At 46.4% G+C, this 20,831-nt stretch overlaps 1 protein-coding gene across 3 annotated transcripts in view; it reads right to left on the bottom strand.

Moving 5' to 3' along the window:
• Positions 1–20,831, bottom strand: part of LOC148034443 (uncharacterized) — a 355,106-nt gene that overhangs the window by 65,939 nt on the left and 268,336 nt on the right. For all 3 annotated transcript variants that reach the window (XM_087679378.1, XM_087679379.1, XM_087679380.1), the window contains one exon: positions 2,148–2,267. In XM_087679378.1, the coding sequence (XP_087535504.1) occupies positions 2,148–2,267 (120 nt within the window). The remainder of the gene's footprint in view (positions 1–2,147; positions 2,268–20,831) is intronic.

Genomic DNA, 20,831 nt, shown 5'->3' with positions numbered 1-20,831 from the left:
AACATGTCAAGTGATGATCACACACAAACAGATGGTCAAAGAAAAAGAGTCAATTAGATACTAGAAGACATACTAAGAGTATATGTATGCGACAAGTTTGTCTCCTTTTGAAATAAATTATGGAATGAATCTAAGTTTTCCTAGTACAGTAAGGTTAGATGAGAAATGCCCAGTTGCGGCAAAATTTCTTACTGACATATAGGCTAAGATTAAAATTGCTCAAGCCAAGTTACAGCAAGCTGCTGATAGGGCTAAGCATTTTGCAGATAAGAAAAGGTCAAGTAGGATCTTTGAATTAGGAGAAAAAGTTTTTCTCCAAGTACCAGCCAAGTCGTCTAGTTTCGACGGACTGTGGAAAATTATTTAGAAGCTAAGTGATGTAGCTTACCGATTGGAACTTCCTCTTGGATGCCATGTTCATCTAGTGTTTCATGTTAGCAAATTAAGAAAGTATATCTCACGTGATGATAATCTAATTGATGGTATGGTACTTTTGCAAGAATAGGATTCATTTGTTGACCATGGACCAGACAAGATACTAGATTGGAGAGAGAAACGGTTGCGTAATCGTACTCTCCACGAGTATCTAGTTGCCTGGAAGGGTCTACCAGTTACTGATGCTACATGGAAATCAGAAACCCTGATTCGACAACACTTCCCATCACTAATCATTGAGGACAATGATTTTTTTGAAAGGGGGAGAGAATGTCATACATAATAACCTTCGGCCGGGCAAGTAGCCCAAGACGGCCATTAATTAGTGTGTCCTGGACAAGGGCAAGAAGTGCCAAGGTCCGAAGCTTGGGGGATACCCTCAGATTTGTTGCCAAATTGGGCAAGACTTATCTATTTGGGAACACCGGTCGGGTGCACCATGAAAACAGGCCCTAGAGACCCGATTAGGTGGGAAGTGGGTATATTTGGTTGGGAAGTGAGTAAGACACACAAGAAATTTTCTTCTTTCTTTCACAATCGAGCCCCCCCTAGGCTTCCTATCCCTCTTGCGATGACCGGGGGGGGGGGGGGAGTGATGGGGGCCCTTCCCTCCACCTGGGCGGCTAGAGTGGGGCTGCCGCCATGTAGTCTACCCCTCCTCCCTCATTACGATCGTCTTCTTCCTCCACTTCGTCCTCGTCAGCTTCGTCTACTCCTTGTCGGCTTCCTCCTCCTGCGTCATCACGTTCGGCCTCCGTCCCCCCTGCCGCCGTCATCTTCCACTTCCTCTTCATCACACCAACCCCCAACCCCCCCCCCCCCCCCCCCCCCCCTTGTTGGTGACGACAGGGGGGGAGATTTAAAAAAAATTGAATTATTTCCTTATAAAAATTAGGAGGGGGGTTTTATGCAGCATGGGTGGGGAATGTTACACCTATAAGAAGAAACAGCTCACCTTAGAGAAGTTGAAGTACTCTACTTATGACTAGGAGTTGCTTGTGATAATGCATGTACCGAAAACTGGAAACACTTTCTTTTGGTCAATAGGTTTCTGCTTAATAACGTACCACTATCTTCTCTTTCCTACTGGCAGCCAAAATGATGGCATGTTCTTTCCTACATTTCCTTCTGCATCACCAAGGAGAAGCGGAAAATGCTTTTCATCACAATCCCGTGTCCTTGACATATTCATAATTGACTTAGACTACTTCCTTCCAGTGAAGAAGTGATTCTCTGTTTTCAGGCATGTCAATATTTGGCAATGCATGTCCAAATGGAAAAGACTACCAGATCAGATATGGCTGAATTATGTGTAGAGTGTCTCTATATGGTTGGAGAAGTATACAAGGCCCCTATGGTAGGTCATAGAGGTCAAGGTGCCACTTTTGAGGAGCTTGGAAGGAGTTTCCATTGGCTGGACATTCATAGGTGTGTCAACATGTGCATGGGTCACTGGACATCTGAGCAATATACACAGAAAACCCATTTCTCCAACATAAACAATTGATCATTAGATTTTATCCACTTATGAAGATCCACGTATTGTTACAGATATGCCACGAAAGACTTGCAAAAGCTAAAGACTTTTCAAAGTCAAAGAGAATTCTCCTATGAAGATATTCCATAAAACCCAACACTTCTATCTCTCTTGACTATACGAACTTTTCAAATTGACACCTTGCTGAGAAATGAAATAGGTAAGCATTCAATACCTCAAAAATTTCTCACAGAAGTCAACATAAACTAAGCGTGCCCAATAGCTACGACCATGACCGAATTCTCGAACAACTGTTTGGGCTAGCTCATAGCGTTGCATTGCATGGTGGTTGTTACTGTACCAAAGATTATGTATTTCTGAAGTTAGCAATTGGTGAATGTTGGCCTCGTTTCAAAGAGTCAGATTAACAGGAGCAAATTGGCATATTATTTATGTATGAATTCAAGCATATTATGACATTGTTCTGAGAAGGTTAATTTTGAATATGATAGTCTTATGCTGAAAGTTCACATGTTTGAAAACAACTACAATCTATTGCAGAAATTTTGTCAAGGATAAGGTTTAAAGTTATGTACTCAATGTCAAAACTGCCCCCTCAAGGTCCATAATAATTGTCCCATCCTCATGTTTAAATGAGATGATAATTTTCGAAGCAACCCTTAATTGCTTATCTAGGAAGGCATCCAACCCTGACCATATGCAATCTATATATGTAATTACAAACTAACACTAAGTGTCTCCTCAATTATGAAATAGCATTCCTATGTATCAAGACACACCACAAGTCCACGTCTGCAAGGAAACCATACTTTTCAGACAACAGACTCAGGGACATTGTGACAGATTAGAATGGACTGCTAGTATCATTGTTTGCAAACAACATTTGGACAGCGAGGTGCAACCATGCTATTGATCTCCAAGATTTTCCAACTGTAGAGAATCTTTTTAGGATTTGGATAGAGATCATCCATGCTCTCCATAGGAGATGGGAGAGGCTGCAAGGTGGTTTTGAAAGAATGAGTAGGAGAGATGCTTTCACGCGGACATTGGGATTCCAGCACCTTCTTTCACCACCCCTCGTATGGCCTGGCACTACAGCCCACTGGATTGGTTGTCCACACAATCATTGTATTTATGATGTACTCAGTTGCCCTTTACAGGGCCTTCTTTGTACTTTCTATTTTTACCTCAAGGCAATTTTCTCCGAGCTGTCATTAATAGAACTTTCTTTTCTTTCAAGAAAAAGCACACACCCCCCAAACTTTACAGGGAACCTTCCAAAAAGCCCCAGCCCAGTCTAGCCTAAGTTTTTAAAAAGTCCAAGTATAGAATACATAGTGACGTCTTGCCCATTCTATGGCTTTGCAAAACGAGAGAATATTGTCATAAATGCTTCACCTTAAGGAATGCAAGTCTCATTATTAATCTTTGGAAAAGCTGGCTACCTTGCCAGAAAGTTGATGACCTGAGAGACGTAATGTTATGGGTATTCACTAAAATACATCTTATCACCTGGTTTGAGATCAAATGGAAAAAAACCTTCTGAAAATGTGCCTCCAGAATCACACTTTCTGAATGCTCAAATTCATCTTTGCCACAGTTTCATGAAAAACCCAAGGCAAAATACCAAGTACAAGGAACTCAAAGAGTGACCAATACACCACACATAAAATGATTGTGTGAACAACTGATCAGGTGGGCTATAGTGCCAAATCATTTGATGGAGAATATGGAAGAAAGTGCTCAAGTTCCATGTACGTTAAAAGGCCTCTCTTTTCTTCCACATCCTCTCAGAGCTGCCCCTCATCCTCTCCCATCTCTAGCAAAGAGTGGATGATCTCTATCCAAATCCTCCATAGTCTCTACTGTGGATACATCCTGAAGGTCAATAACATGGATGATGGCTGCATCTCACAGTCTGGATGTACCAGGCTATGAAACTGGCAATCAGCTCCAATCTGTGACAGTGTCCATAGGCTCATTGCGCCTACAAGTAACTTGGAGTGGGGATCCTATTCAGATAATGTCCAATGATGTGCCATGGAGTATCATCTTGAGGGCTCACCTCTATACCTCCTGGGGTCTAAAGCAGTCCCATGGGCAGTGTCTCTATGTCTCCTCTGGCTCGCCCATCTCACACATGCCATTGGGTCCCTGACATATCCAAACCCAAGTGCCAAGCGCTAAGCTCCTATGAGCTACACAAGCCATAAAAACAGAGGTATCTTCCTAGACCTAGAACTCTCATGTAGCGTCCTCCAAAAATCATATAAGGAGTCATGTGAGATTCCCTTTTTGTGCTAATCAGGGGCTGCTACTGGCTATGCTATGATCTTGCTCATCTGCATCCTCCTCCCCCACCTAGTGGTGTAGCCAAAGAAGGCCATATTACATGGTCTATCAAGCAACGGATCCCTCCACACCCACTTTCTTGGATCCCACTGTAATCTCTGTAGAGGCCGCCTCTAGTAAGCCCATTATCTCCATCCATCTACAAGATAGGCGGCTTGGTTTGGGTCAATGTGCCACTTCCTCTCGAAGTGTGCCAATACTTCGATCCTCTATTTGGAGCATCCAATGTATGGCATCTGGTCAAGGTCCTCCTTTCTCATTTCTCTCATAGAACCAGGAGTTAAAGACCCATATATTCTCAATTACATATAATTTAACAAATCTTCATTCTCACAACAACAAGAAGATTATGGGAAAAACAAAAGAGATATTGCAATTTAGTTACACTTGAGAATGTTACTTTAGAAGCTGTCTTTGGACAAATCCAGGAGGACTTGCTAACTTAGAAAAGAAAAGGGACATCAGTCCAACAACCATCTCCTCAGTAATTGAATAAGGAGTAGTTCCCAACACCTTTCTTAACACCTTCCTTTTGTGGGGAGTGACCCTCGGCAGAAAAGAAAGAAACATTTACCAATATCACCATTCAAGTCAAGCTCAGTATTATAAGAAAATGCATGTATAATTATGAACACATTCCCCCATGTTCACGCACACAATTCAATCATCAATAGCAAAAAAATACACAGCAAAATGTCCTTGACATAATATACTCAGCATAACTGGATTTTTCTTTTCAAGGAAAGGAAAAAAAACTATTAATAACACCTCACCAAAAAAACCCTGAGGTAAATACAAAGTACAAGGACCTTTGTAAAGAGTAACAAGTACATCACAATAAAATACTTGTGTGAACAACCAATCCAGTGGGCTATAATGCCAAAACATCTGAGGGGTGGTAAAGTGATCCAGTCCCATGTCTACAAGAAAGCATCTCTTCTCTTCCTCATCCTCTCCGAGCTGCCCTGAATTGTCTCCTGTCCCCTTCGGAGAGTGCAAATGATCTCTATGCAAATCCTGATAGAGTCTCTACTGTGGATACATCTTGAAGGTCAACATCATGGCTGCAGCAGTCCAAATGTACTAGGCTATGGTACTGGCAATCAACTCCCATCTGTAACAATGTCCCTAGGTCCATTGTGACTATGAGCAACATGGGGTGGGAATCTTGCTCAAATGCTGTCCAATGATGAGAAAAAGAAAATCCCTTCAAAATCCTCATATGGGTCCTCTATCTACTAGCCAAGCTACAATCCCCTGAGGTCCCCACCATGGTTTCTGTTGTGCCATGGAATATCATCCCTAGTGCTCTCTTCCATACCTCCTAGACGCTAAGGCTGTCCCATAGGCAGTGTCTCTATGTCTCTTCTGGCTTGCTGCATTGCATGCATGAGGAGAGGGTATGCAGACTGTGCCACAAGGAGATAAAAATGGAGGAGCATTTCTTATGTAGATATAGTGCATATACCCAGATACGAGAGAGAGATCACACATTGTTCCAGGAAGACCATACAGCCAATGATGAGCACCCCAAGTCAGAGATATTTGGGCTGCTATATATTAGAGATCCAGAGAGTCAGAGCATCCATACTAGTGGCAAGTGCACAAGACAGAGTACAACAAACAACCTTGACAAAGTTTTATCAAGGGGCAACATTGGTTCTAGGGACATACAAACAAAAGAACTATGAGATCGAGAGGGGTATCCCTACATAGGATGCAAGAGATTAAAGTCGCACGGCGACCCAGCGCCATTAGCCTCACATGGCCCTACTCACACCAAAGAGAGGTCACTTGGATTCGACACTAGCATGAGATACTTAGGAGCTTGTTCCAAGAGCAGCTCCCAGCCGTGCCCACCCCCCGCACCCCCCAGGTAATTGTCTTAATTATGAAAAAGGTACAAGATTACAATATTACAAGTAGGCCATCATGTAGAAAAAGATACAAAGCCATGGCAATTAAATAGAGATTGCTATATGCAAATGTACCAAATCCTCCTGAGGGATAAGTGTGAAGAAAATTGTGGAGTAGCTGTTAGGGTTAACACTAAGGAAACATAGTGTGTATGACCACGACAGAAATAGAACGATACAAACACCGATGTGCAAAACTCAAAACTCAAACATAGAAACAAACACAAGCAGGAGAGAAAAGGAGAACAACTCTGAAGTGAATGAAAATTGTAACTGAATGAAGAGTGTACAGAGTGCACACTTATAAGCATGTTTTTCATCTTTTCTTGTTCCAGATGAGAAACACACCATCATTGTATGTATTGCTTTGGTCTCATAGGCCACATTGGCCTTTTAGAGATGTTAATATACTCTTTCTCTTTCTCTTTCTCTCTCAACAGACAAGAGATGATGTATGCTCATGCTGAAATTTGAGAGTTTGGATAAGAAGAGAGATTTCCTCACAAAACGAGACTCTAAAAGGGGAAAATATATAACTCGATGAGGATTTGACACCTACCCAACTGGAACATAGAAGGGCAAGCATGCCTAGGACTTTGGAGGCATGAAAGGAAGGAAAATATGCAATGTATAGGGATGGCAGGGTGATTATTGCAGAAAGCCGGCCATAATGATGGTGTGCGGCCTATGGGACACTTAGGATGTTAGTATGGAACTGTAATGGAGCATTACGCCTAGATGCTGGATATTTTGAGGATAGTTTTCGAAATATGATATAGCCATGCATATAGAAGCACATCAATGTAAAGGGGGTCAATTGCCAAATGTCCATGGGTACTGATGGAAGAGTGCATTTCGCCCACATTCTAGAAAGCCTAGTAGCACTAGGGGTTTTGGAGGCGTGGCCATACTCTTTCGTGAAGACCTCAAAGATGTAGTGCAAGTGACACAAAAAGACAAAGATGCAAGATACATGTGGGTCAAGATACACATAAAAAGACCACATGATATTTTCATTGCTATATGCTATTTTTCCCTTGTGAATTCAAGATATGCTCCACAAGATGGATCACCATTTGATGTATTGTACAAAGATATCATGAAATATGCCACCTTGGGAGATGTGGTATTAGTAGGGGACTTCAATGTGCGAACCAGGGCTAGACAAAGTGACTTCTATATAATGGATGATGTCATGTTTAAGGAGATTGATATAGACGAGGTGGGTCTACACAGGATATAGACGACGTGCTTTTAGTAGGGGACTTCAATGTGCGAACCAGGGCTAGACAAAGTGACTTTTATATACTAGATGATGTCATGTTTAAGGAGATTGATAAAGACGAGGTGGGTCTACACAAGATGTCCCCAGATACAAAAATGAACACCTATGGAACACACTTACTAGCTTTGGGCAGCGCACATGGATTAGCCATTTTCAATGGCCTGTCATGCTCGCAAGGATCAAACACTTTTGACATGTTGGAACCACTAGTACTCCCTCACCCACGGTTTGGGCGTCGTGTTGATGCGCGTTGATAGCTCCACCCACCCTCCGTGACATGGTCCCTTGCTGAGCCCGTGCAAGCTTGTAAATGCTTTCTAGCTATGAATATGATGTAAAGCCCCCAAGATGGGCCCTTTGGTAAACCTCGCGTCGTGTTCCATTCCGTGTCGCGTTCCGTGACGTGTTCCGTGACGTGTTGAGGTGCCCCGTGACGCGTTCCGGGGTCAAAATGCAAAGTTTCCAGAAAGGGTCTAGTGCCGCCCCGGGGCCTAGACGGGGTCCCGAAAGGGTCCCGGAAGGGTCTCTGAGGGTTGGACCATCACAAGCGAGGAGCAAGTATAGTGGATTTTTTTTTCCACAAATAAAGTGTGGCTAATTATATTACTTAAAAAACAACTGAGTACAACGAATTGCTCATGCCCAACAGACTAGCTGGAGCTGATCAGAGTCACATATATATCAAGAATACAAGCCTCTCAAGGTGATCTACGGGGGATGGGGGCAAGAAGCCATGGAGGGGAGGGTGTATCGCCATCTGGGGCTGCCTGCCTACATCACGAAAAACAGGTCTTGGCCGCCCCAAGTGCGCATGAAATGATATGGAGGTCTTGCCGAGACTCGCCCTGCACCTGGTCCCATCGACTGTACTGAAAGTCTCTCTCGCTAAAAACCTCTTGACACTGCGCCTTCCAGATATGCCATCCGTTAAGACTCCCAATGATCTCCCATACCTCAGAGTGGTCTGCTATTGGCTCCAATACCTGGCGGATGGGTAGAGCCTCTAGACTGACCATTGCCCACGACCGTGCCTCAATAATGAATATCGTGTCCTGCATCCCAACCTCATAGAGAAGGTGACAACCCTGGCTTATTGCTTGCCAGCAGAAAGCTCCCCATGAGATATATCCAAGGCTGGGTGCTATACGGTGGAGGATGCATCATGCTCCTCTCCACATGAGCTGCGCCGCCTCACATGACCAAAGACAGTGCTTTGGGGACTCTAGAGGCTGCTGTGAGCAACATTTACAACCTCCCTCCTTTTGCATCTGGGTTAGCCAACTCCCCACCGCCATGCCTCCACCAGCCATAGGAAATACGATACCCTCCTTGGCCTCCAGCTATCCCATAGGCGGCGCCAGAAGGTTCGTTGGAAAGCCTTCGTGATGGTGTGATCTGCCCAATGCCTCCTACCTGACGGCACCCAATCTATGTCCGCCTGTATCAGTATGTGTTTGCCAATCTTGGCTGTGTACTCCAGGAACCGTAGTGGATTCTTGGCGATTGCAGTGGCCGGCCATAGCCATTCTCTTGGATTCCGCTCTAGCTCATAAAGTGGCCTGCCCTCCCAAATCCAGAGGCGCCAATCCCTGAGCTCCTTCCAGAAGACATAAGGGTCCAACTACCATGTCTTCCCCTGAAGGCCAACCACTCGAATTCTTCTCCATGGAAGGACAATTATCCCCTCATCCTGCTGCCCTCTGTCAAGGGCCAAACGCCCCTCCTCTTGTACGGTGAGCAACCTGGTGCCCGTTGCAACACCCCCTCGTTCATCATCCTTTACAGCTCCCACCATGTCTTGATGGTACGAGCCGGGCGCGGCCTCCCACTGGATGTGGGGACACTCACCAATCTCTATCCCCTCCCGATCTTTGACTTGAGGGTTCCATATCACTGGTTGCTGGCGGTCTATCTCCTCTTGGCAGCCTAGGGGGTTTTGAATTAGGGCCTTACGGAGGCCCTGCCACACTCGAAGTAAACTGAATAGGAAGGGGGATCTGGAGGGGGTGATCTAGTCTGTCGTGAAGATCCAACTCAAGGACGGCCTCCAATCATTGCCAAGCCTCGGTCTACACTCCTTGAGACTCTCCTACAACATGACCTTCCACGTCTGTCCTCTTGGTGTGAGGCTGCGAACTACTAGCTTACCCAAGAGAGCCATACTCTGATACTCTGGATCTATGATTCCAAGCCCTCCCTCTAACCGATGCTGGATGATGGTTGCCCATGCCACCTTGGCCCAGGAATCCTTGGAGCCGTTTGACCCAGCCCAAGGCAAGTTCCGCACTAGGCGGCGAAGCTGTCCTACACAAGATGAGGCAAAGTACCAAGTCGTCACTAGGAGGACCTAGTTAACCACCACGGCTCGGCTTGCTAGGGAAAGGCGAGCGGTACTCCAATAGGTCAGCTTCCCCTCCAACAGAGTCAAGGACTGGAAGAAACTGCTGGGCGGGAGTGATGTCGAGTCCCACTTGGAATCCTAGGTAACGGATGGTGTGTCCTTTGCACTCCCATCTAAATCCCAAGTGAACGCCCCACTCTGTACTAGAGCTCGGGTCTGTAAGGAAACCAACCAACTTTTGCCAGTTGATTTTTACTCCTGTTGCAGTACAAAACACCTCGAGAGCCAGTCTCACTCTCTCCAGCATCAACTCATTGTCCTCTACGTAGAGTGCTGTATCATTTGCATACTCTGAGTCTAACAGCTCTATCTCCTCTCTCACTGGAAGTCGGAGGCCGTGTAACCCGCTCATACGTGACCTGAGGAAGTGAGACATCACCTCTGCAAAGAGTAGGAATAAGTACAGGGCTAGGGGGCAGCCCTGTTGGACCAATCTCTCTAGTCAAAACTCCTCCCCTTGTGTGCCACCTATGAGAACCCTACTGGTGGCCAATTTGTAAAGTGCTGAGACCCCAAGGATCCATGCCTGAAGCCCAACCTCACCATAGTGTCCTCTAAAAAGTCCTAGTCCACCCTATCCTAGTCCTAGTCCCTGACCACTATGTTGGGCCCACTCTGTTGCCTCAAAGAAAGTGAAGACATTGTCAAGGATGCTCCTATCCTGGACAAAGCCTGTCTGTGTCATGAATGACGTCTGGAAGCATAGCGTGGAGTCGCCTATCAATCATCTTTGCCAGTGCCTTATAGGCCACTAACAACAAGGTGATCGGTCTCCAGTAGGATAGCTCCAACCGGTCTCCCCCTTTGGGGAGGAGATTGATAAGACCTTCTGAAAGACTCCCTGGCATCCGTCCAGAAGTGAAAATTTCCTGGAAGGCCAATAGTAAGGGGTCCTTCACCACCTCCCAGTAGGTAGTGAAAAAGGCCTTCGAGAGGCCATCCTCTCCCAGGCATTTTTGCCCATCTTGTGTATGGGAAGCCTCCTCTAGTTCCTTCTTTGTGAAGGGGGACTAGGAGGGAGCATGCTGTCTCCTCTGTGATGAGGGACAGGATGTGATCCCAGACCTGCTGTCTACATCGCTGTCCTCTAGCTGAAGCTGTCTCCTGCTGGAAAAGGCGCTTGTAGTAGTCACTAGCAATCTCCATCACCTTGTCTGGGCTAGAACGAGTCCTTCCATATTGATCCCGAAGACTACGTATCTGCTCTCTTGAAGTGCGGGGCTGATGCACCTGGAAAAATTCCCTACACATCATGTCTCCTTTCTGCGCCAAGAAGGCTGCTGAGATACAGAATGAGAACTTTGAGCGCCTATCCTCTAGGCCGGCAATGGTTGCTCGTGCGCGCACCTCTTGTGCGTGGAGGATGGGATCCCGTGGTGCCTCCTATAGTAATCTCTGCATGGCTACTAGGTCCCGTCGGAGTGCTCTCTTCTCCTCCCAGTTCTACTGCCTAGCCTGTAAGACTATCTCTCCTAGCAGATACTGCTCGACTCAGCTAGGACGTGCAACTTTCTTTGCGATCCAGTCCGTCCTGCCCCACTCTCTAGTCCAAATCTGCTCAATCTGTCTCTTCACCTCCTCCCTCCTATAGATCGAGTCAGGGATCCAACAGGATTGTGTCTAGGGCAGATGGTGGGAGGTGAAGTGTCAAGAGAACCGAGCAATGATTGGACAAATTGGTGCCTGCCAACTGCCCTACCTGGCCTTCGCGAGAGCATCCCCACTCTCCCACATAGAACTTGTCCAACCACTCCAACAGGACTCCGCCTAGCCGCCTTTCTCTCCAAGCATTACGTGCTCCTACTGCCAGTAGGAAGACCTCCCATGCCTCCTGATCCTTCCCAGCCATGCCCTGGTAGTTTCTACCTCCACCCTGCTGATTCTCTAAGGCCTCCAAGTTGTTGAAGTCTCCTCCAACAATCTAGGAGTCTACCTTTGGGAGTCCTTCTGCGATCTCTACAGAACTCAGTAGGGGCATAGACATTGAGGACTCCAAGGCATGAGTCCCCATGTCCAATCTGATCCATAGAACCCTCCCTGCCATGATCGCCCTGTGGTCTCGTACATAAGTGGTGAGGCTCGGGCCAATAGAGGTGCATACGTCTCCACTCTGGCCGTGGGCACCAATGGCGTGCTCCTAGTAAGTGTGTGAACTGCCCAAGAGTATCTTCTCTACCTGCTGGGCTTGGGTAGGAGTGAGCTTGTGCTCCTGTATAAGTAAGATGTCAATCTGTCCGGCAAGGGCAGGCTGCAGCTCCTGCCGAACAATCAACTTTTTGGAACCACATGCTCCATTATAGTGGAGGCTGTTCACATTCCAAGATGCAAGATGTAAACTCATGGGGATACCTGTGATTGACCGAACTCGGTGTGGAAGCTACTGATGAGGAAGAGGAGCTATGAGGCATGCGGATACGCTTTGATGCTAGCCTGGATGGTGAGCTCCATTCCCCCATCGTAGCCCTTGAGTAGGGGACCATAGGGGTGATGGATGCGCCTAGTAGTATCACCAGGGCATCTATTAGCTAAGCTGAGAGGTGAGACTTTGTGCAGTGGTAGAAACGGGCCGCTTGTGTCAGGGGCCAGTCGATCACATCCATCGGGGCTGTCCACTGCGGAGGGGCTCGAAAGATAATGCTCAGATGTGGGACCTTAGCCCCAACCCACCAGTTAATGTCCATCATGCAACTAGGCCACTGCTAGGAGAAGAGTGCCAATCCACCTTCTCCCATCCACTAGGAGATGTGATCTGCCACTTGGCTCTTCACCTCGTCCTCTAACTAGGTCGATATCCAATCTCCTGTGTGAGACGTCTGAAGAAAAAAGGCGTAGTTTGGTCCATTTGGTGGTGCCATTAGATGAACCTTGCCGCTCCTTAAATTGCGTACCACGAAGAGTCCCACCTCCAAGGGTAGTGTGGGAACTCTCCGCACTCCGTAACTCTCAGGTAAGACCACGGCCCACTGTGAAAGAACTTCTGTGGTAGTAGTTGCGCCTGTCTCGGGAAAGTGTGACGGGCGGCATGGATGGAAGAGCTGGTGGTTGTGTGGGGGCGGGAGGGGGGGGACTAGACTGTGGATGAGAGGAGGATGTCGGTGTATGGGGGGTCCTCACCTCTTGTGGGGAGGGGGGGTCGCCTGTGCTGGGTGGGGATCAAGGGTATTGGTCAGCGGGGGGGTGGTGGAGAGGGGGAGGATCGAAGGGTGGTGGGATGGTTGGAGGCACACAACGGGTGTGCGGGAGGGCCAGTAGCTCTGGAGGGTGGGGGATGTGAGCTAGGGTTGGGGAAGGAGCCGTGGGGAGGGGGGGTTGAGGGGGTGAGGGATGTGGGCCCTCGGGTGAGGTCACTTGTGACGCCTCTATGGGGGGTGGATGTGTAGGCCTGTAGTCTTGCTGGGTGGGGCGAGGAGAGGGGGGGGCCTTGTGGTGTTCTGCCGGGGGGGGGGGGGGGGGGGGGGGCAACGCTTGCTCTCTTGCTCCCTGCTGCCGTGGCTGTGTCTGAGGGGTTGGCTGCGGCTCCCCTTGTCATCTCCCTCTCTGTCGTCTTTGGACCCGTGTGAAGCCGTCCGCGTCCATTTGTGGACCTATAGGCAAAGTGCATGTACTCTGCTGCCAGATGCCGAAAGTCATGGCAACACAAACATTGCCCGGGCTGCCCTGTCACAATAACTGGCTGCGGCCCCCCCTGTTGTCTCCCTCTCTGTCGTCTCTGGACCCGTGTAAAGCTGTTCGCGTCTATTTGTGGACCTGTAGGCGAAGTGCGTGCACTCTACTGCCAGATGCCGAAAGTCATGGCAATATAGACACTGCCCGGGCTGCCCTGCCACAATAACTTGCTGCCTAAAGGAGTGTGCACCTGCCTCAATCTCTAGAAACTATGGTATGTTCTTTGTCTTTCACTGCCACCCGTACCTTTGGGACTCATGCGGCTGTCACTATGTTCGCAAAAGAGGCAGGAAGGACAATGCCGAAGAGCCACCGTCCAAAGTCTTCCACAAGTTGACGATACTCTATCGCTAGTCCGGGGAAGAGTAGGGTGACTAGGTGTCTAAGGAAACTATTATGGAGCATGAATGCCTCCACTGTGAAAACACTGTACCAAGGGACTATGTAAATGACCCCTTCGTGGAGGCATAGGGTAAACTTGCCACTAACTCTTGGGCTGCGTTTGTCGAGGTGAGTCGTACCATGAAGATTCCTTGCCCCATGAGAATCGCCTCCACGAACTGTACCGTGCTAATGCGTTGCGTGAATCCCAAATTTGAGCCATAGATGGGGAGTGTCCTACGACCTGGGACAAAAGATCGCTGTTTCTTTTAGCTCTAGCTCTATGGCATGAACTACTAAGAGCTGTTTCTTAAAGAGGACTATGCGCAAGGTGTTTGACTGGGGGGCACTCGCAGAATGCACCAGCGTGTGACCAGAGGTTTCCATTGCGTGTTCCTTCTGAGAATCTACCAAACACACTGTTGTACTGCCGGAGAAACGGATGTTGTTGTTGCAAGTGGAGGGAGCAATAGGGGGAGAGGTGTGATGGCAAGGATAGGGGGGGTTCTATTTTGACGGCGGTGGAGCCACCAGGCACCATGGGTGATTGCTTTAGGCTAGAGATGCACGGTTGGGGGGCCTGAATCCATAGGGTGAAGGCCAATGCGTGCCTAGGGGGGCAGAGTGGCGTTGAGTGTGGAGGGCTTGAAACGTTTGCCTAGGGTAGCGCGGGAGAAAAAACCAAGACGGGGAGGGAAGGGGATAGCGCGGATGGTTGCAGGCCGGCGAGGGTCACTCTACAAATGGGGTGCAGGCGACTGGGGGGAGGGGGGCAATGTAATGGCGAGGGGGAGGGGTGCAGGCCCAGCGTGGTGGCGAAGAGGGGGTGGGATAGTGTAGTGCCGAGAAGGGAGGGGGGGGGGGGGGAGAGCAGCGCGATGGCAATGGCAGGCGAGAGGGACAAGGAGGGGGATGCGCGATGCCAATCAGCGGGGGAAGGGGATTCGACGGTTGCGATGGCGGGGCCATGGGCAGCAGCATGTCGGTGCAAATATAGTGGATTACTTGATGGGTTCACCAACATTGATACCAGAAATTAGAAACTTTGAGATCTTGGGGCACCCCATTGGAATAACAACTGACCATGCCATCTTAACCTTCTTAGTCTACCGTGTGGATGTATGAGAGATATGTTATGGTACCTTCCAAGGTATCCCATATACCACTTTGTAGAGGACACCTCACATATATATAGTGGTTCTGTGCATGGCAGGATATGAGTGCTAGATTGTGACAAATCATTAGAAGAATGCACCGGAGACTTGGCGGAAGCTTTGCAAATCTCCATGCTCTACAACCCCCCAAAATGGCTGGTATGGTGATGAATGCAAAGACAATCACACAAAACTATAGAAGGAGATTTCTTTAGGCATTCGAACACACTACCAAGCAAGGACACTTTTTAGATGCCTTGTACGGAAGAAGAAACATACTTAGCAAAGCTTGAGACAGAAATATATCAGCTATTCTAGGGGTAGGACAGCAAAATGGCATGGAGAATGTTCATGAAAGGAAACCCCCTATACAGATTACATCGCTTGATGCTTGGCTGCTTTATGGAAGACAGTTGTATGATGTGCAAGGACAGACACCCATACAACCTTTGCAGGCTTGCAGGCCAAAACAATGGGCATCTTTCCTCAGTAAGATGGTCTGAGAAGCAATTCACAGCCTGCAAAATGGAAAGGCACAGGATGAGGATGGTTTAGTAGTAGAGCACTTCTCACATGCATGTGACATACTAGTACTCATACTAGCTAAATGTTCAATGGAATTGTTTGTGAGGGATTCCCTGACCATACTATAATTCCATTATGTAAAAGCGGTGATCCTTTGATCCCTAGTGACTACAAGACCAGCATGGTCACTTGGTAAGATATATGGCTCCATATTGGAACATGAGCTCAGTGCATGGGCAGAGAGGGAGGATAGAAGAGCATCAGGACAGGCTGGTTTCAGATTGTGTCAAATGCCTTATGAAAGTCAGAGCTTCCACCAGCCACTAGCCATCTGCCACCATCTGGTGCCTCATTCTAGCCTTCTTTGCACGTTTGCTGCTGTGTCGCCACGTCCTAGGAGCTATTGCCTCTATAGTTGGGTACTCTTGCCATCAATTGGTAGCTATCGTCAAGATCTTCTCTCTCCTCTGAATGCTGCATTTACAATTTCTAGCTGCATCTGCTGTGTTTGCACCTAACAGCTGTCGCCTAGTTTTTCTCTCCTCAGGTATCTCTGTTTTTAGTCTTTCTCTCTCTTGCACTACTGTCTGCATCAGAGCTAGCTTCCTTGGCTGCATTTGCTGGTGTTTGATACTTACAGGCTGCCTTTGCTGTGATTCGGGATTTGTTCGGAGCACGACACACTCTACAACTCATAACCTTTGCCTTGATCCTAAACATACGAGAGTTTGAGGTTCAGTATTCACTGCATAGTGTGTTTGCTGCACGAGCACTATATATTAATTATTCATTCACTTTATTATTCATTGTGTTCACTGTCTTTGAGTTACCATAACCCTAACCCTAACTGTGTTTTGAGTTTATCAATCTATGCTTTGTTGTACGATTGGTTTCATGTTTTTTGCATTTTGAGCATTTCTTCATAGCCTCTCCCAAAAAGTCAGCACAGGATGGGGAGAAAGACTGTTGGTACCACAGATGACAACATGGATGAGCCTACATGGGCTAGACATCAATTGGCTCCCCCCATTTGACTATAATTTGGATTGCCCTAAACTCCCCCTTAGCCAATCTGAGCTGAATTCAGATATCAGAGCTAACATTTTGACAGTGGAAACAAGGAGAACTTGGATCAAGCTACCTCTCCCTCTAGGATCCAGGTTGGAGCATTACCGCGATCATTTCCAACACCTCTTGCAGGATGGATTCATTGTTCAACCATAGTACATGGACACACACCTCTCCCATGGTATGTGAGCTGCTATCAGACAGATACGTACCTCCTCCCACCAACTACGGTTAGAGATAGACAGATGAATGGATATTACAGTAGAGGAGAGGATATGTCAGGTCTGCAACCGAGAGCTAGAGACGGAGGAACACTATATACGTAGATGCATAGTCTACTCTGCTATACGAGGGAGATACCATTGTCTCTTCCGTGATGCCCTTGGTCCTCTTCGGCGTGTCATGGAGTACGAGGACCAGAGATGCTTAGGGCTTTTTCTCTTGGAACTCTAGAGGCACCACACAACATTGTTACGAGATAGGAGACCACCCCACCTAGAAGGACACAAGCAGAGGCCAGTGAGAGACTTCTTTCATAGATTAGATTCCATAGGTACCACTAGCTTAGCAGATCCAATCCCATCTATTCAGACCATATCTACATGCCATGAAGTCACATTAGACTAGGCCATTATACTTTGCAGAGCACAACCACCCCGACCACTTGGCCAACGTCTAAGAGACCCATACCATAATCAAATTAGAGCCATTATTGGAAGACATAGGAGACTCACCCCTCGACACATTAGTAGAGCGGCCTTGGACCATTTCAGGATGGAGATTCTAAGAGATGGACCACTCTAGCTAGATATCACATATATATAGATATAGTCTTCAATTTTCAGATTCATTTTGATTTTAGCAGATCTCAGCCTCATATTAGGATACATTTATTTCATGTTACTTCACTTCATCTTTATAGTGATGAGATGACATTGGATATAAATGTATTGGTTTTTGTCTCATAGGCCACATTGGCCTTTTGTAGACGTTAATATATCTTTCTTTCTTTCTTTTTTCTTCTTTCTTCTCTTTTTTTTTGTGAAGATAATTGAATTAAGTAGTAAATATTTACCTCAGACCATCAGGTCAGCATAGAACTAACTGACATAAACTCTCTCTCTAGAGATATTTACATGAGGCTTGCATGCTATCAAAACAACTTGAACAACCTATTACATGAATAGCACTAATAAATCACACAGAAAGAATAGCTTGAGTAGAACAAACAATAGCCAGCCACGGAGCAACAATATCTGGAAGAACCAAGTTGGCTCACATCATAGAAGAGATTTGCCATAGCACTAATCCACGCACACAGGCCACATGCCCATGGATGCCTGATGCTGAATCAATAATAAAGGCATTTGGAGTACGCCATACATGCCACAGGGCTGTCCATCTAAGGAAATGGAAAAGGCAGGAAAATCTCAATGCAAAGAAGACATAGAGGACATATTTCCCATAATCCACGAACGAGATGGTATGCGGTGTTAAGTCACCGAGGACCACACTCGGAAAATGAAACTCTAGATCTGTCGCGCAATAGGGCAAGAGACAAAGAGGTGAAGCAATGCCTCATCACATATAGTGCAGAAAACACAACGACCTGCAGAGATCTTTTGAGCACCGAGCACATCTCCCATCGGAAGACCCCCAATGAGCTGCGTCCACATGAACACTTTACCTTGATATGGAACCTTAGACTTCCAAAGCTGGATAAATCTTTCCCGCCACTTCTTTTTGCTAACAAAAAATGCCATAATTTATTAACTTTCCCAGTGACCCATCTCTTGGCTTCCACCATCTAATGATATATCTGATTAGTTGACCTTTTCTCATCATCATTAGGAAGCACAAACATCCAGTCATGCCATGGATACAATGATTGTAACGCAGGCAAAGAAGAGAACCTCTAAAGACTGTCCCATATGAACGACCAAATGTCACTATATCCACGAGGTACCCTAAAGAACTGACAAATACGCCTGAAAGAACAAAGATGGGGCTGCCCAAGAATAACACCATCAAGGATTGTCTTCAACCCCAACGAGCCATCCGATTAAACTTGTCTCATTGCAAATCTTTTTGTGGCCAATCCAACAACCTTGAGGAAGAAAACATTTCTCCTTGCAGTGAATTTTCCTCACGAATATCAAGAGGGTGTCAAATTGCAAAACATAGTATCTCTTGCAAGGATGCAATCAAATGAGAAAGGAAAAAAGATTGGGAGACCTTAATAGGCCTCGTGGAATTAAGCACATGCCACAAGGAGGCATGAATAACCGTGCTACCATGAGAGATGCCAGTCTTTTCTATGAAGAATTTAGCAATATCTGACTAAGGATGACTCTCAATACATAGACTCTGCAAAAGGGATAGCCTCAAAGTGGCCATATGCAAATTAACATCCAACAAAGATGCACCCCCCATCCTTTTCGGAATAGTCACATGCTGCCACGAAATCCATACCTGACCCCAAATATTGCCTTTCTTTTTCCATAGCATGAATCTGATAGACTGAACCAAATCCAAAAGGGACTTCTTAGTCCAAGGAAGCAATGGCAGAAAGAATTAAATCATACTGATCATAATGCATTGATCCACTTTTAGTCTAACATGTAGAGGTCAGCTTTGAGATTTCCAGTACATGAACCTGCCATGAATCCGGGAGGCCATCCAATCCAGCAAGGCACAGGGAGCTACCTCCACACCAATAGGATATCCCAAGTGTCTGGTTATATTGCCCCTTGGGATCACAATTCCATTCGAGCCCAAGGCCTGCATATCATTCTCCGTACAGGAGAGAAGGGTAGATTTCTGAGTATTAATATGAAGACCCGATGCCAAAGCAAAAAGATTCCATGCCACCATTGCCCGATTAACATTAGTGCGATCAGCCTTGAGGAACATAAAAGAATCATCTGCCAAAGATTGACCCACAAGGTGATCACCGCAGGGAAGAGATAAGCCAACTATCTCACCTTGAGTTGTCAACTTATCCAATAATGAGAGGATTGGGTGAGTTACCAAAGCAAATAGCAAAGGGTTGAGAGGACAGCCTTGCCAAAGAGACCGAGATAAGGCAATTTTCTCCATAATCCCTCCATTAAGAGCAATACGAGCCACAACACCTTGACTAATGGTATCAACTGGAGAAATCATACGGAGACCGAAACCCATTGTAGACATTAAGTGCCGCAAAAATGACCAGCTAACACGATCAAATGCCTTCTCAATATCCAATTGAAGCATAACAACCTGCTAGCTAGAAGCTTTGGCATAATCAAAGCCCAGTTGAACATTCAAAATGTTGTGCATTATATTCTGACCTTTAATGAAACCGTATTGATGTGGATGAACTACTTTCTGCAATCTATTGGCAATAATTTTGGAAAAGATTTTATATAACGACCCCATAATAGAAATGGGTCTCCATTGTTTCAAAGAGGTTGGAGAGGGAACCTTGGACAACAATCTAATGACAGCAATCTTCCAATTTGAAGGCATCATACTAGAATTCCACACTTGCTGACACAGGCAAGTTAATGGGTCCTTAAGGAGTTCCACATGGGCTGAAAAGAGCTCATTAGGAAGCCCATCCCAACCAGGACTTTCCTTCGAGGCAAGTGGGACGGCACTTCTTCCACTTCTAGATTAAGCTAAGACACCCTTTTGCAAGGGGAAAATGGGAAAGGTCCAAGTGTGAAGGAAGGTAGGGCTAAAAGAAGCAAAAAGAAGTGTTGAAAAAGCATGAGGGGAAAACCTAGAGCTAGCAAGAAAAGAGGAAGATATAAAGGAGGGTGAGATCTATTGAAAGAGAGGAAAAATTGACAGGATGGGGAGAAGCATGAGATGGTTTAGGACAAAGTAAAGCAGGCTGGCGAAGGGGAGTAGGAACCAGCAAGGCAAGAACTACAAGGTAAGGTGACATTTTTTTCTTCCCCTGAAAAATAGAAGATTATATTAATAACATCTTGGAAAATAAAACCTAAGGTCCAGTACAAGGTATGAAAAGTCCAATGAAGGACTGCAGAGCACAAGAAAAAACTATGGTTGAGTGAACAACCAATTTAGTGGGTTGCAATGCCAAACCATGTGGACCGCTAAATGAAAGAAGGTATCAGAATCCCATGTGTGGATAGAAGCA

The sequence above is a fragment of the Lygodium microphyllum genome, chromosome 6, assembly GCF_053477565.2.
Source record: "Lygodium microphyllum isolate KBCC chromosome 6, Lygodium_microphyllum_v1.1.10, whole genome shotgun sequence".
NCBI classification, from domain to species: Eukaryota; Viridiplantae; Streptophyta; class Polypodiopsida; order Schizaeales; family Lygodiaceae; genus Lygodium; species Lygodium microphyllum.
This window is presented reverse-complemented; position numbering and strand designations above follow the sequence as displayed.